We start from the raw sequence: 17217 nt of genomic DNA on the forward strand, positions 1-17217 counted from the left end.
ACACAACACACAACACAGGAACTTTGTCTATTTAACTTAAGAGCCATTCCTGAAATGAAGTTAAAAAAAGTGGAGTGTGTTTTGCCCAAGAGATTTTAGCCAGCGACACAATGTTAAAGTCGAATCCTAGTCCAGCCTGTTCCCTGGTTTCCTTCTGGGTCAAATCTGAAAAGCAGAGACTTTCTTTTCCCTCAAAGAAAAATGCAGCAAAAATACAAATTCAAAAAGAAAACTATACAAATAAAAAAAATGGCAGCTGGCATTTTAGGGGATCAGAGATGGTTGCAACTCATCAAGGGCTTCTTGACTAGGATTGGACTGTGCAGAGTAGAAAACTGCCAGGATTCACCTGTAACCTAATGTACTTGTATTGCCAATGATAAGCTGCCTTGTACAAACCGTTCTTGTTTTACAAGTTGACACAAACAGACAAAAGCAACATTGCAATTATTTTGCATTGTTGTAATATGCCGGCAGTTTCCTTTGTCCAAACATTACTAGATTAAGATCGTCGTGCTATACAAATTGTATAAACAACCATTTCTATATGACAGGCTTAGGGATGATAGTAATCTTAAGAAAACAAAATGAGTAACTCTGCATTAACAGAAAATCCTATGTGAGATTATCCTCAATTGTGAGTGAACTTTGTTCGTCCCGTTTTTCTTTTTTAAATTAAGTTTAGGTTTATTTATTAGTATCACAAGTAGGTTTACATTAACACTGCAATGAAGTTGCTGTGAAATTCCCCTAGTCGCCACACTCTGGCGCTTGTTCAGATACACTGAAGGAGAATTTAGCATGGCCAATGTATCTAACCAGCACGTCTTTCCGACTGTGGGAGGAAACCCACACAGACAGGGAGAGAATGTGCAAACTCCACACAGGCAGTGACCCTCGCTGGGAATTGAACCCAGGTCCTGGTGCTGTGAGGCAGCAGCGCTAACCAGTGAGCCAGTTCTTCCCCACCCTCCCACCCAAGTGCCACCATTTACAAGGGGCACTTCTCAAAGCTAACCTCAATTAACTATTGATTTGCCAAAAGCCTCAATTTGAATAACAGACGATTGTGATCCTAAAAAGAGTCTACCTGGAGCGTGTGGCACTAACTGGTATTTAGGCAGTGGGTAACAATAAGGGTGCAGCAGGTTAACAATGGATCAGAGGTATCGGGGTAAGAATAAGAGGTATTAAATGACCCAACAACTTAAGGGGCAATCTCTGTTATTTGTAGGCAGGAGAGGTTGCATTCCCCAAAGCTGAGAAGCAGAATCTTCCCCTGGAAGGTTGAGGAGAGTTTGGAGTTTGCCCCGTTAGTAACTCTTCAGGGAGTTTGTCTTGCCACAAACTCATCACAGTAACCTACCAGGGTGCCTTTTGAGGCAAGAGACCAAATTAAGGCATAATAAGCAAGGCAATGAATCCATTTTCATTTTTTTCTGATTGGACTGGGCACCTCACATTTGTCTTTTGATACTGTGAACACCATCCAGGAACTTTGAAATGCAACCATGTAATTCCTGGGCAAAACCTAGAGAGGGCACTACTGGTTAAGGCACTCAAACAGGAAATAATTAACATAGTTACTGTATGAAATCAGACTCAATCTATAATGAAAACATAACCTAAAAGAGCAATTATTTAATCTTAGTTAAGCTATATGGTCTGATATTTTATTTTAGCTACCAAAGCTATGATCAACTATTATCTAGAGCACATTATCTAACATACCATTAATGCAATAGTCCAGTAGCAGTTGCTTGCCATTACGATAATGTTTAAAAATTCTTTTTACAGCATAGTGAGCCAAGAAATCTAAGTCTGACTTGAGATTCTTTTAAAAAATAAAATTAAAACTACCTGCTGAGGCAGATTCCTTTGTACTGTCTTGTAACTGTACTTTCTAAAGTGCTGACACAACTGCAAAAGATAAGGAAATGCACTTCTAGTCTGCATGGTCTATCTTGTAAGTTTAAGAGAGAAAGTATCTACTATTCTAGCTAGTCCAGAAACCCCATAGTATTAAACAAACTGGTAACCGGATGCTAATGTGCAGTAGCATGGACTGAGATCCTGATTGTGCATCGAGTGTTCTGCGAATGGTTACTGCAATTGTTGAGGAGGGAGCAAAAGGGAATCACCTGCACCAATGACGAGAAACTGTACCCATTCTGCTCTTCCCTTTTCAACATTTGTGCGCATAGAGTCTCAAATTACCTTTGTTGTGAAGTATTTCCTAACTTGCATTGCAAAAGTGACAATTGTACAACCGCCCCCTTGAGTTTCTAGCATATAAAACACAAAATACAATCAGTGAGAGATGGCAGGTTTCAACATATTTGTGGAAATGTACAGAGGAGAGCAGCAAGCCAACAATTCCGCACACAAACTCTAAATATTTAGTCACTTTTTTTTGATACGTTTTAAAAAGTAACTTCTTTCATCCAACGTAGCATGCAGTGGCATCTTACTATGGTCTGCGCAGCCGGATCTCTGGAGGCATTTGGTCAGTATTTCTGTAAGGCCATCTCCAGAGTCTCTGGCAACTTCTGGGGTGTCTTGCGAGGTTTAATTCACTTCAAATGATATGGAAAGATGACATTACATCTAAGTCCCGGCCCATGAATTGAGCTGCTGAAACCAAGAAATTTCTTTGGAGTGATTTAGTGGAGTCACGGAACGGATTAAAGAGTTGCTTTGAATTGAAATGCAATGGACAGTAGTACAGTTACACATATTGTCAGATACCCTCTTTCCACTTAACAGCTTAGCATGACATCCTTAGTGAACTCACCTGTTGTAATATGCCTACTAATTCACATTAATCTCCTGCTTTCTTGCTAACAAAATATCCCTACAAAGAACAAGTTTTAATATTTGTTTCTATAATTGTGATTCTATTAATAGAAGTACAATACAAAGAACTTTCTCTCGTAACAAAAAGTAAACATAAGGCACTTATATTTGCATACTTTAGAACATCGAATTTTATGTATTTTTTCACCATGGTATCGATTCTTTGGAATTATTTAAATGTTTTAACATGAGTTTTGTTGGAATGATCAGGGAAGACAGTTCTTGCTGAAACTGGGAATTCATCCAAACAGCTGTTCACTGGGGGTGTTGCTTCGACACCGACCGCCACTTGAGTTATTACAAAAAAAAAGTCAGTTTTGTCCCATTAACCTGAAGTGAATTATTTCTGGTAGGAGAGAAATAACGCTCGCTGCTTGCTGGCATCCGACCATTTTCCTTTGAGGCAGAGTAGCTGGAGATCTTCACATGATCAGCATCATCACAATGACACGGGGACCATCTCTTCCCTTTCCCTGGTCTTGGGTTTTTAACTATGAATGTCCATGAACAGAGGCACTTGAGAGGTCATTTCGTATGATTTCATTTACTGAGGAAAAAGCAAAGAGAGGTTATCACAAAGAGTCCATCACGGGATGGCATGGTGACACAGTGGTTAGCACTGCTGTTTCACAGTGCCGGGGACCTGGGTTTGATTCCCAGCTTGGGTCACTATGTGTGCAGAGTTTGCACATTCTCCTCGTGTCTGCATGGGTTTCCTCCCACAGTGCAAAGATGTGCAGGTTAGCTGTGCTGACCCGAACAGGTGCCAGGCTGTGGCAATTAGGGGAATTTCAGCGTAACTTCATTGCAGTGTCAATGTAAGCCTTACTTGTGACTATTGAATTAACTTTTAAAAAAAAAACTTCATCTGATTTCTTGCCAACACCCCTCCCCCCCAATCAACACACACACACACACACACACACAGCTACAAGTGTCATTTGGTCCAATTCTCACCACAGATCCTGCTTCCAAGCAATTCCGACAACAAAACCCTCTCTACTGAGTGACTCAGTAGTTAAAATGTTTGTTCGTTAGTGTAACAAGCCTTACATTAATGCTGCAATAAAGTTACCATGAAAATCCCCTAATTACTACACTCTGACGCCTGTTTGGGCACACTGAGGGAGAATTTTGCATGACCAATGCACCTAACCAGCATGTCTTTCAGACTGTGGGAGGAAATCAGATCGCCCAGAGGAAACCCATGCAGACCTAGGGAGAACGTGCAGACTTCACGCAGCAAGTGACCCAAGCTGGTAATCAAACCCAGGTCTCTGGCGCTATGAGGCAACGGTGCTAACCACTGTGCCACTCACATGGATTAACTCAGATGTGCACACTGCTTGTGCGCATGTCCAACAGAGCAATAAATGAACTAACAGATGTTTGAGTGTTATCTTGATACTTAAATAATTTATTATTTTTCTTTTTTCTTTCGTGGGATGTCTGCATCACTGACAAGGCTTGTATTTGTGACCCATCCCTTATTGACCTTGAACTGAGCATTGCGCTAGTCCAGTTCAGAGAGCAGTGAAGCGTCAAACATATTGCTGTGAGTCTGGAGTCACAATAATGCCCGACTAGGTAAGGATGGCAATTTATAGGAGGTTTTCTGTTCTGGTGCGGAGAGACCAAACGCTAAGTTAAAGTAAGGGAGAGGGGGACCGTGACAATGGGCTTCCCGCTACTGAATCGGTTCAAAGGGCTCCCCCCATTCAGTTTGTGTTCATCTCCAAGGTGCATCTGTGGCATGGGCAAAGAGGCATCCCAGAGACAGGTAAATCCTTAATCCCCCAACCAAACCAGGACTGAAGAGTGGCAGGCAGTGAAAAGGAGCTGCCAGTCTGCGCATGGAGGAAAGGACTGCCAGTGACAGCAGGATTACCTCATGATCTGGCTGTCTAATAGGAGGCAGAGAGTTGGTATCAATGGGTGCTATTCTGATTGGCAGTTGGTGACTAGTGCAGTACCGCAGGGATCGGTGCTGGGGCCTCAGCTATTTACTATTTATATAGATGATCTGGAGGAGGGGGCTGAGTGTAGGGTGTCGAAATTTGCTGATGACACAAAGATGAGTGGAAAAGCAAATTGTGCAGAGGGTGTGGAAAGTCTGCAGAGGGATCTAGATAGGCTGAGCGAGTGGGTGAGGACCTGGCAGATGGAGTACAATGTTAGCAAGTGTGAGGTTATCCACTTTGGCAGGAATAATAGTAGGAGGGATTACTATTTAAAGGGCGAAAAGCTGCAGCATGCTACGGTGCAGAGGGACCTGAGGGTCCTTGTGCATGAGTCGCAAAAACCCAGTCTGCAGGTGCAGCAGGTGATCCAGAAGGCGAAAGGGATGCTGGCCTTTATAGCGAGGGGGATAGAATATAAAAGCTGGGAGGTCTTGCTGCAACTGTACAAGGCACTGGTGAGGCCGCAGCTGGAGTACTGTGTGCAATTTTGGTTGCCGCAATTGCGCAAGGATATTTTGGCCTTGGAGGGAGTGCAGAGGAGGTTCACTAGGCTGACACCGGAGATGAGGGGGTTGGACTGTGAAGAGAGGCTGAATAGACTGGGTCTGGACTCGTTGGAATTTAGAAGAATGAGGGGGGATCTTATAGAGACGTATAAGATAATGAAGGGGAATGGATAGGGTAGAGGTAGAGACATTCTTCCCGCTCAGAAAGGATAGCAGGACTAGAGGGCACAGCCTCAAGATAAGGGGGGAGCAGTTTAGAACAGAGTTGAGGAACTTCTTCACTCAAAGGGTGGTGAATCTCTGGAATTCTCTGCTGTTGAAGTGGTGGAGGCTACCTCACTAAATATATTTAAGATAGGTTTTTGGTAGGCAAGGGAATTAAGGGTTATGGGGAGAAAGCAGGAAAGTGGAACTGAGCCACTTCAGATCAGCCATGATCTTATTGAATGGCGGGGCAGGCTCGAAGGGCTAGATGGACTACTCCTGCTCCTATTTCTTATGTTCTTATGTTCACAATGTTCCCACTGCAGAATAGCAGGCCGCCACTGCAATCCACTTCATTCTCTCAAAATGGCGACTTCTTGCAAGCTGTGCCCAGCATACATTTGAATTCTATCTTCTACTCTCGTTCTATGCTTCTAAAACTTCATGCCAGCTCTTTTAAACTCTGTAACAATACTTCTATCCTGTAGTTAAGAAAGGCTACTTTCTGAGAAGACTAAGGAAATTTGGCATGTAAGCTACGATTCTCACCAACTTTTACAGATGCACCATAGAAAGCATTGGTATCACAGCTTGGTATGATTCTTGCACTGTCCAAGACCACAAGAAACTACAAAGGGTCGTAAATGAAGCCCAGTCCATCACACAAACCAGCCTCCCACCTGTTGACTCCATCTACACTTTCCACCACCTCAAAAAAGTTAGCATAATCAAGGACTCCATTCATCCCGGGCATACTCCCTTCCATCTTCTTCCATCATGAAAAAGATACAAAAGTCTGAGATCATGTACCAACCAACTCAAGAACAGCTTCTTCCCTGCTGCCATCAGAATTTTGAATGGATCTACCTCGCACTAAATTGATCTTGCTCCACACTCTAGTTATACCTGTAACACTACATTCTGCTCTCTGTCTTTTCCTTCTCTATGAGCGGCGTGCTCTGTCTGCAAAGCATGCAAGAAACAACTCTTTTCACTGTATACTAATGCATGTGACAATAATAAATCAAATCAAACAAATACACTTCCTACAGAGGCAGCACAGAACATGAGTAGAAGACTAGGGAAGCTGTCACATGTTTTTTATTTATTCTCTCATGAGATGTGGGTATTGCTGGCTGGCCAGCATTTGTTGCCCATCCCAAACTGCCCTTGAACTGAGGGACTTGCTAGTCCATTTCAGGGGGCAGGTAACAGCCAACCACATTGCTATGGATCTGGAGCTATGTGTAGGCCAGACAAGGCAAGGATGGGAAATTTCCTTCCCTGAAGATTCAAATGGATCAGCAATGGTTTATGGTCATCATTAGATTCTTAATTCTGGATTATCACTGAGTTCAAATGTCACCGTCTGCTGTGGTGGGATTTGAGCACGACCCTGGGTCTCTGGATTGCAAGCTGATTGACAATACCACTGTGCCACAGCCTCCACCTCCAGTGTTATACATCCAAACAGCAAATGATATCAGGCAAATAAACAACTTGCAGTTAATGTGGGCTGTTGCAACGGGGACTCATTTCCTTGGGACGGCATGATGGCACAGTGTTTAGCACTGCTGCCTCACAGCGCGAGGGACCGGGTTCAATTCTGGCCTCAGGTCACTGTCTGTGTGGAATTTGTGTGTCTATGTGGGTTTCCTCTGGATGATCTTGTTTCCTCTCGCAGTCTAAAGATGTGCGGGTTAGGTTGATTAGTCATGCTAAATTGACACTAGAGGGATTAGCAGGGTAGATGTGTAGGGTTACGGGAATAGGGCCTGGGTGGGATTGTAGTCAGTGCAGACTCAGTGGGCTGAATGGCCTCTTTCTGCACTGTTGGGATTTTATGATCAGGAACTTATTGACGTAACAGGCTGAGTAGTAGTGGGCACAAATGACTTTAGAGATATTGTTGATTAGGCAATCAGTTGTTCCTGGAGCCAGTGACTATAGGATTCTTCACACATTGCCACAGTTAAGAGTTAAGTAAACATCCTGTCAATCAATCACTGAGACAGCCAGTTTCCTGGACTGCGCATTGCTATTCCTTCTTTTTCCTCTGCCTCCAAGACTGCCCTTCTAATAATCATGCAGCTTGGTTTCCCCTCTGTGGATGGAGAAATTGTACAACATTCAACAGGTGAATATCATTTGAGTCCTTGGATATGATTACAGAGCAATGTCTTCCAAATCTGTCCAAATGTCAAAATCTCTGATAATATCATGCATACATCCATCCTATCAGAATTTGAGTGGCTGATTTAAGTTATGTGGATTCTGCCTCTGGAGATTTTTCAAAGAGGTCATTAACCAGGACTGTAATGGATATCAATCCCTTAATTTTAACCCTAACCTGCAGCCATTCATCTCCCCTGCCTGCTGCTCTGAATAATAGTAGCTTTGTTAAGTGCTGAAAGGTAGAGACAGTATGGCTTCTAACAGTATATAACATTTACTTGCAATATTCCCTTCCTGCAGTCTTATCTACATGAGACAATCTGATAATAATGATGGAGTGAAGGTCTTCCCAATTTATATATTACCCAAGATTGACCCTGGAGACACAATGAGGCCTTGCAGTTATGGAATGTTGACCTTCTGTAGAAGTTTCATACCATGTCATTCCACCCATTTGGTTCACTAATGTCCTTTAGGGAAGGAAATCTGTCATCCTTATCCAGTCTGGCCTACATATGCCTCCAGATCCACAGCAATGTGGTTGACTCTTAAATGCCTTCAGGGATGGGCAATAAATCTAGACCTAGCCAGCTATATCCATATCCTATGAATGAATTTTTAAAAATTCTGAGAATGGTTTACATCCTTGGTTGCTTATCCCTAAATCTTTTTCATAGAATCATAGAATCCTGCAGTGCAGAAGAGGCCATTTGGCCTATCAAGTCTTTTTACCATTTATATAGATGATCTGGAGGAGGGAACCGAGTGTAGGGTGTCGAAATTTGCTGATGACACCAAGATTGGTGGAACGGCAAATTGTGCGGAGGGTGTGGAGAGTCTGCAGAAGGATCTAGATAGGCTGGGCGAATGGGCCAGGAACTGGCAAATGGAATTTAATGTTGGCAAGTGTGAGGTGGTCCACTTTGGTAGGAAGAATGGTAGGAAGGACTATTACTTACGTGGCGAAAAACTGCAGCATGCGACGGTGCAGAGGGACCTCGGGGTCCTTGTGCACGAGTCGCAAAAACCCAGCTTGCAGGTGCAGCAGGTGGTCAGGAACGCAAATGGGATGCTGGCCTTCATAGCGAGGGGGATTGAATATAAGAGTAGGGAGGTCTTGCTGCAGCTGTATAGGGCATTGGTGAGGCCGCAGCTGGAGTACTGCGTGCAGTTTTGGGCGCCGCACCTGCTCAAAGATATTTTGGCCTTGGAGGGAGTGCAGAGGAGGTTTACTAGGCTGATACCGGAGTTGAGGGGGTTGAGCTATGAGGAGAGGCTGAATAAACTGGGCTTGTACTCGTTAGAGTTTAGAAGAATGAGGGGAGATCTCATTGAGACGTATAAGATGATGAATGGGATGGATAGGATAGAGGTGGAGAGACTCTTCCCGCTCAAAAAAGACAGTAGGACTAGGGGGCACAGCCTCAAGATAAAAGGGGGGCGGTTTAGAACGGAGTTGAGGAGGAACTTCTTCACTCAAAGGGTGGTGAATCTCTGGAATTCTCTGCCCGTTGAAGTGGTGGAGGCTGCCTCGCTAAATATTTTTAAGACGCAGGTTGATGGGTTTTTGATAAGAGAGGGGATTAAGGGTTATGGGGAGAGGGCGGGAAAGTGGAACTGAGCAGCGACAGATCAGCCATGATCTTATTGAATGGCGGGGCAGGCTCGAAGGGCTAGATGGCCTACTCCTGCTCCTATTTCTTATGTTCTTATGTCTTCACTGACTCTCTGACAGAGTATCTTACCCAGCAATTCTCCCCTGCCCTATTCCCGTAGCCCCATGCATGACTAATTCATCTAACCTACACATCTTTGGACATGAATTTATCATGGGCAATCCATCTAACCTGCATATCTTTGGACTGTGGGAGGAAACCGGAGAACTCAGAGGAAACCCTCGCAGACATGGGGAGAATGTGCAAACTCTGCACAGATTGTGACCTGAGGTTGGAATTGAAACCGGGTCCCTGGCGCTGTGAGGCAACAGTGCTAACTACTGTGCCGATGTGCCCCCTCATTCTCTATTTTCCTGCTGCCTGCCTCTTTCAAACAATGGGCAGCACAGTGGTCAGCATTGCTGCTTCACAGCGCCAGGTGCCCCAGTTCGATTCCAGTCTTTGGTGTCTGTGTGGAGTTTTACGTTCTCCCTGTGTCTGCGTGGGTTTCCTTCGGGTGCTCCAGTTTCCTCCCACAGTCCAAAGATATGTGGATTAGGTTGATTGGCCATGATTAATTGACCCTGATGTCAGGAGGATTAGCAGGGTAAATGCATGGGGTTACAGGGATAGGGCCTGGATGTGGACTTGCCGTTGGTGCAGACTCGATGGACTGAATGGCCTCCTTCTGCACTGTAGGAATTCTGTGATTTAATCTCCAAAGCTCCCTCTTTCTCTCCACACTTCTGTTTCTGTTTCTCTACTGATTACCGACTTTTTTGTTCTGTCTCAGGAGAAGTTTAACTTGTGTCAACTGCTCTGTCACAATTAGGACCAAGTCCAGGTATGAAAACATGCTGGGCAGGATTTTTCTCCCTCTCCGTGGCATGTTTCACAGCAGAGGGAGGCGGTGCATTGCTCGCCGGTAATGGGATTTTATGGTCCTACCATCGTCAATGGGGTTTCCCACTGTACGCACCCCTTGCTGCTGGGAAACCCATGGCGGGGATGGTCATTGGTAGGACTTTAAGATCCTGGACAGCAGCAAGATTTTGGTGACCATTGTTTGTATTCCAAAGTCTATTTGGCCATTCCCTGCACTGAATTTAGAATCCCTCACCAACTTGATGCATGCAATCTCTCTGAACTAACCCTTGTTTTAACATTTTAATGCAATTACCTTTGATCTTTTCAGGTATTTTAATTGAATTAATTGTGTAATTTGGGATCTAGCAAAAAAAATCACATTCTGATAAAAGCAAATTTTCCACTTCCAGTTGCTTGCCCATTACATCCAAACATTAAATAAAAGACACAACAATCCTTAGTGTACAAAATAAGTCATTTTGGGATAAGATGATTTATTATAAAGGAAAGATATTAGCGTCAAAAAATCTACAAAGGGACTAGATTGGCTGAAAACTTTTAATGGTTGTGAACAAATCAGTGTAGAAGCATTTGGCTGCCAATATCATGCATAATTGAAAGCTGCAATTTAATCAAAATTATTATTGTTTTTTAATCACAGCAAGTACTGTTGTGTTTGACATTCATTAGAACGCTGGGAAAGCTGGAATTGAGTGCGAACCATACTGTTTCCCCTTGCTCTTTGGTTGCTAAATTAATACCTTTCCAAAACTTAACAATGCATCCTTTGAGAAAGACGTTTTCGTATCAAAAAGCAATTCATTGTGCCAAAATATTTTGAAATACTTTGATCGTGCCATTAAAAAGTGATGGAATATGTCAAAGCACTTCACATAATGGAATGCTTCAAAAATTACCCATGTTGGTTAACTGCATTATGCCGATTAGCTTTCCCCTCTCAGCATTGTTCCTTCTGGGAAGATAGCACGAAAAGGTGGCCATTCAGTCCCTCAAACCTGCCCCGTTATTCAATTAAAGCGTGGCCACTTATATCGTATATCCATTTACCCTCTCTGGTCTGTAACTTTTAACAGCCTTGATGTGGAGATGCCGGTGTTTGGACTGGGGTGGGCACAGTAAGAAGTCTCACAGCACCAGATTAAAGTCCAACAGGTTTATCTGGAATCATGAGCTTTCCGAGTACTGCTCCTTCGTCAAGCGCTCCGAAAGCTTGTGATTCCAGATAAACCTGTTGGAATTTAATCCGTTGTTGTGAGACTTCTTACTTTAATAGCCGTGGCTAACAAAAGCCATCAATCTGTTCCAAAATTTTCAACTGACTCCAGACTCAACAGCTTTGTTTGTGGGAGAAAGTTCCAAGTTTTCACTCTCCTTTTGGGTGAAGATTGCATCCCTCCTTGAGATGACCCACACTGGCTTACACTCACAGCACATGATGTTACTCAGCCACTAATGTGGCTTGGGTCAGTCATTGAGGACATTTGGCAGACCACCTGGTCACACGAGGCCAAGGAGCACAGAAACAGGTGGAGGCCATTTAGCCCCTTGAACCACTTCTGCACTACTCAACAACGTCATGGTGAATCTGTAACCGAACTCCACATATTTACATTTTCCCCAAATTGCTCAACACATCTGGGTAACAAACATTTACTGACCTCAGATTTAAAATTAACAATTGACCCAGCATCAATCATTGCTTATGAGGGTTCTGATCTTCGACTACCCTTCGTTGCCTCAGTTGATTGGATGGAGCGATGCTAATAGCGTGGGCTCACTTCCCATACTAGCTGAGGTTATTCATGAAGGGCCCACCTTCTCAACCTTACCCCTCGCCCTAAGATGTGGTGACTCTCAGGTTAAATCACCATCAGTCAGCTCTCCCCCTTCAAAGGGGAGAGCAGCCTAAAGTTAACTGAGACTATGATGACTGTACTATCCAAGGCATGTAGAAGTGTTTCTAAAATTCACTCCTAAAATCTCTGGATCTAATTTTTAGACACTATCTTAAAGTATTCATAATGATAGATAATCAGTAATGCAACTCCATTACAAAAGCTTCCCATAAGGATGGAGCGGTGACACTGTGGTTAGTCCTGCTGCCTCACTGTGCCAGGTTCGATTCCGGCCTGTGGAGTTTGAGCATTTGAACATTATCTGCGTGGGTTTCCTCCGGGTGCTCCAGCTTCTTCCCACAGTCCAAAGATGGGCAGGTCAGGTGGATTGGCCGTGCTAAATTGCCCCTTATTGTCCAAAGACATGTAGGTTAAATTGATTAGCCATGGCAAAGATGCAGGGTTATGTTGGGGGAGAGGGCCTGGGTGGGATGCTCTGTTGGAGAGTCAGTGAAGATTCAATGGGCCAAATGGCCTCCTTCTAAAGTAAAGTTAAAGTTAATTTATTAGTCACAAGTGAGGCTTACATTAACACTGCAATTAAGTTACTGTGAAAATCAGCTAGTCACCACACTCCGGCACCTGTTCAGGTACTCTGAAGGAGAATTTGGCTCGGCCAATGCACCTAACCAGCACGTCTTTCAGAATGTGGGAGGAAACCGGAGCACCTGGAGGAAACCCACACAGACATGGGGAGAACGTGCAGATTCCACACAGACAGTGACCCAAGCCAGGAATCAAACCCAGCCCCTGGCACTGTAAGACAGCAGTGTCACCCTGCAGTGTAGGGATTCTATTGTCTACACCTGACCCAGTGTAATTCAACTCCAGAGAAGTAACGGCATAGATTTTCGATGCTTTAATCAACTGAAGTTTCTCACATTTTCAAAAGAAAACATTGTTGTTAAAATGGCAAGTACAAATATAGCAAATCTTTTTAGATGACCTTTATTTGTCTTCTTAAGTTAGATATTGTATTTGTGATGGAAAGAACATTGTGGCTATTTTCCACCTCTTCAATGACTCAGAAGGTGCCAGTTACACTTTAACAGATGAAGATTATTTGAAGCAGCTCTGCCTTATCAGTTCACATCAGCTCGCAAAGTTGCTCATCCACCGACTGTTTTCCTTCGTTAATTTTTTTTTAAAATAAAACCCCACTTTTCCTGCAGATTGTCACTGAAGCTCATTTCCCACACTCAGATTGTGTCCGTTTATCTCTCTGTGTTCTTTGGCAAGCGTGAGAGGAAATGACTAAACGTGGTAGAATTGAGTTAGCACCATATAAACAAGCCCGTGTCTCTTGCTCTGATTTTGCTGCGATAATGAAAATGTCAGTGTCACTGCTTTGTGCTTCCAACAGTTACTTAAAATAGTCTTTTTAAAAAAATCAAGTGCTCAGCTGACCACGTCATGGAACCAACACAGGTGAACCGACTGGCATTTCGGATGTAATGGGTGTCACTTAGCTCCCCTCATCTCCCTCTGAAATTAAGATAGCAGAGCTCTGGAACACCCTGGCTTGTGTTCTGCACCATAACAGCTGCAGTTGAATTGAAGTGTTTAAAACGCTGGGTAATTGGTTATGCAGTTCCTTCATAAAAGGTCCTGTCAGGGCAGCACGGTGGCACAGTGGTTAGGCCTCACAGCACCAGGGACCCAGGATCGATTCTGGCGTTGGGTGACTGTCCTGTGCGGAGTTTGCATGTTCTTCCCATGTCTGCATGGGTTTCCTCCGGGTGCTCCAGTTTCCTCCCATCTTCCAAAGATGTGCGGGTTAGGTGGATTGGCTATGCTCGATTGCCCTTTAGGATGGGATTTTCCAGCTGTGCTCGCAAAGCCTAATTCTGCTCCTATGTCTTATGGTCTAAGGACCACAATAGTTCAAGAAGGCCCACCACCAAATCATAGAAACGTAGCAGGAGCGGACCATTTGGCCCTTTGAACCTGTTCCACCATACATCCCAATCATGATTGATCGTCCAATCAGTAGTCTAATCCTGCTTTCTCCCCATAACCTTTGATCCCACTCGCCCCCAAGTGCTGTATCCAGCTGCCTCTTGAATATCTTGAATACAGTCATTATTTTGGCATCAACTATTTCCTGTGATAATGAATTCCACAAGCTCACCACTCTTTGGGTAAAAAAAATGTTTCCTCACCTCTGTTCTAAATGGTCTACCCTGAATCCTCAGACTGTGACATCTGGTTCTGGACTCGCCACCATCAGGCACATCCTTCCTGCATCTACCCTGTTTATTCCTGTTAGAATTTTACAAGTTTTTGCGAGATACCCCCCCTCCCCTTCATTTGTCTGAACTCCTGCAAAAACAATCCTAATCTAGTCAATCTCTCCTCATACATCAAACCCGCCATCCCCAGAATCAGGCTGGTAAACCTTCCCTGCACTCCCTTGAGAGTAAATACATTCTTTCTCAGAAAAAGAGACCAAAACTGCATACAATATTCTTTGTGTGGCCTCACCAAGATCCTGAGGCCAACCTGCATCAGCAATACTTGCAGCAACGTCAATGTTGGCCACACCCTACGAGCAAAAAGAATAACCATCCCAACATTTAACCTGGGTGATACCCAGGAAATGTTTAAATCCCTCTGTTTTTTTCCCCTTTATTTCAATCTTGCCACATTCCCTTCAATATAATGCAACACACCTCATATTTTAGCATAAGCCTCTACCATAGCATCTTATCGAACTCCTGCAGTGTGGCATAAGGTATGTTTTGATCCTATATATTTCCCTGAGGGCTAAATTACTGATTTCACGTGGTCCATCTGGGGTGGGATAGTGCAGAAGACGAGCATTTGTTCAAAATAAAGCAGAGGAAATAAGCGTGAGAAATCAACATGCGCGTTACGCATTACATCAGGAAATTAACAAAGTTCGGACGGGGCAGGCTGTCAGATGGAAATTTGCAAGAGGAGCGAGAAGGCTTTTCAAAACAAACGCTTGAGACATTGCAGATGTGCACGCGACTGCGGTTTAGTGTTAACTTCTGAATGGTGAAAATAAACATCTGCACAGTACTGGCATTGGAATGGGCTGAAATATTACAATACACAAGTATCAAGTCACATTAAATACTCTTGGGTTCAGCAGGAAAGTGGAGCAGGGCAAGCTCTCCAAACGATATTCTACCTTTGCAGTCATTGCGAATCTCCTCTCTCGCTCTTTCCTTTCATTCATTTGTGGGATATGAGTGTCACTGGCTGGCCAGTATTTATTACCCATCCCTTGTTGCCCTTGGAGGGCAGTTGATAGTCAAACACGTTGCTGTGGCTCTGGAGTCACATGTAGGCCAGACCAGGTAAGAACGGCAGATTTCCTTCCCTAAAGTACATTAGTGAACCAGATTGGTTTTTTCCTGGCAATTGACAATGGTTTCATGGTCATAAGTAGACTTTTGATTCCAGATATATTTTATTGAATTCAAATTCCACCATCTGCTGTGGCAGGATTTGAATCCAGGTCTTCAGAACATTAGCTGAACTTCTGGATTAATAGTCTAGCAATAATGTCACTAAGCCATCGCCTCTCTGTCTAACAGGCTTTTAATGCGTTCGACAAGACCTTTTCCTTTAAAAAGTGATAACAATTCATTGTGGGTTGCGCACACAAGAGCTTGCAAAAGGCACACTGTCTATTCCAGATGTTGTTCTTTGGCTGTCAATGTACTCAACCTAGATATTTATAAAAAGTTCAAAAACATGTTTTTGAAAAAAAGGCATTTGATTTTGACCTTTAGGGCAGAAGTTATTTTGGCACTGTAAGATTCAGGATGACTTCATTGTCTTGCATTTAAACCCGCATGAACATTTTTGTCTCCTCTCTCTGGTTAGGTGCATTGGCCATGCTAAATTCTCCCTCAGTGCACCCAAACAGGCACCAGAGTGTGGCGACTAGCAGATTTTCACAGTCTCTGGCGCTGTGAGGCAGCAGGCACTGTGCCGCCCTCTTTTGCACTGTAGGGATTCTATGATTCTATAATAGATTTCCAATAAACAAATGTTGTATGAATGAGTAACGAAACATTTAAATTATGTAATGGAATTAAGCTGCTGCACCATGTACCCAGTTAAATGATATTAGTGAATGACTTAAGTTTTTGCCTTCAATCATAAAACGCTACAAGAGTGATCAGAATGCTCATCTGAGTGCAAATTATCATACTTAATCTATTCTTTTTTGCAAACTTAGTTGGAAATGCAGTTGCGATTGAATTGCAAACTAACGCTACCATTGATGACAAAAGAATGTTCTCTGGCTTGGGTGGAGGCACACATTGCTATGTGTTGAGATAGATGGCGTCTCAGTACTTCTTTTTCTTGGAAAATCATATACGTCGCTGAGTGGGACCCTGAGTTTGTTGAGGAACTTGAAACAGAGTTGCCAATTCTGAAGTTCAGTAAAAAAGAACTGACCAAAATCAGTTGTGTTTGAATTTTTAAAGAAAAATACACAGTCCTATTAGAGAAAAGAAACGTCTGATTTCTTTGCTGATCTTCTAACATCCCAGCGTTCTTTGTCATAATAAACTGGTCAAATATACTTGGCTGGGCCACTTGGCAGCTCAACATTTATTTAACAGGATCAAAGCTGTGAATCTTGTCATCCCATTAACATGTCTCTCCCCCCAGCCTATTGTTCTTTTACCGTTGGCTCCTTACATTTGGGGGCCCATTACTCCATGACTTTCCCACTCATTACTTCCTGACGGAAGGGAGTTTTCCCGTCCTGCTTGCCACAGGAATTGTAGTGGGTGGGGAGGTGGATGATGCAAAGGTCCGTTGACCTCGGGTGTGATTTTTCCAGTTTGGGCATGAGTGCAACTGGAAAATCCCATCCCCTGCAGTCCAAAGATGGCCATACTAAATTGCCCCTTAGTGTGAGGAGGCTTAGCAGGGTAAACTCATGGGGTTACAGGGATAGGCCTAGGTGAGATTGTTGTCAATACAGACTCAAGGGGCCAAATAGGCTCCTTTTGCAGGGTTGGGATTCTATGAAAAGAAGAATCACATAGTAATGACTTCAATCAAGCCATTGAGGTTGGCCTATTGG

General features: G+C 43.5%; 1 protein-coding gene across 2 annotated transcripts in view; it reads right to left on the reverse strand.

The window, feature by feature from the left end:
* Window positions 1-1011: 1011 nt before the first annotated feature.
* The window catches only part of nfatc1 (nuclear factor of activated T cells 1), a 292641-nt gene continuing 276435 nt past the window's right edge, over window positions 1012-17217 (reverse strand). For both annotated transcript variants that reach the window (XM_080193896.1, XM_080193895.1), the window contains exon 10: window positions 1012-3403. In XM_080193896.1, the coding sequence (XP_080050022.1) occupies window positions 3348-3403 (56 nt within the window). In that variant the 3' untranslated portion in view covers window positions 1012-3347. The remainder of the gene's footprint in view (window positions 3404-17217) is intronic.

The sequence above is a fragment of the Carcharhinus amblyrhynchos genome, chromosome 8, assembly GCF_965287045.1.
Source record: "Carcharhinus amblyrhynchos chromosome 8, sCarAmb.v2.hapA, whole genome shotgun sequence".
Taxonomy (NCBI): Eukaryota; Metazoa; Chordata; class Chondrichthyes; order Carcharhiniformes; family Carcharhinidae; genus Carcharhinus; species Carcharhinus amblyrhynchos.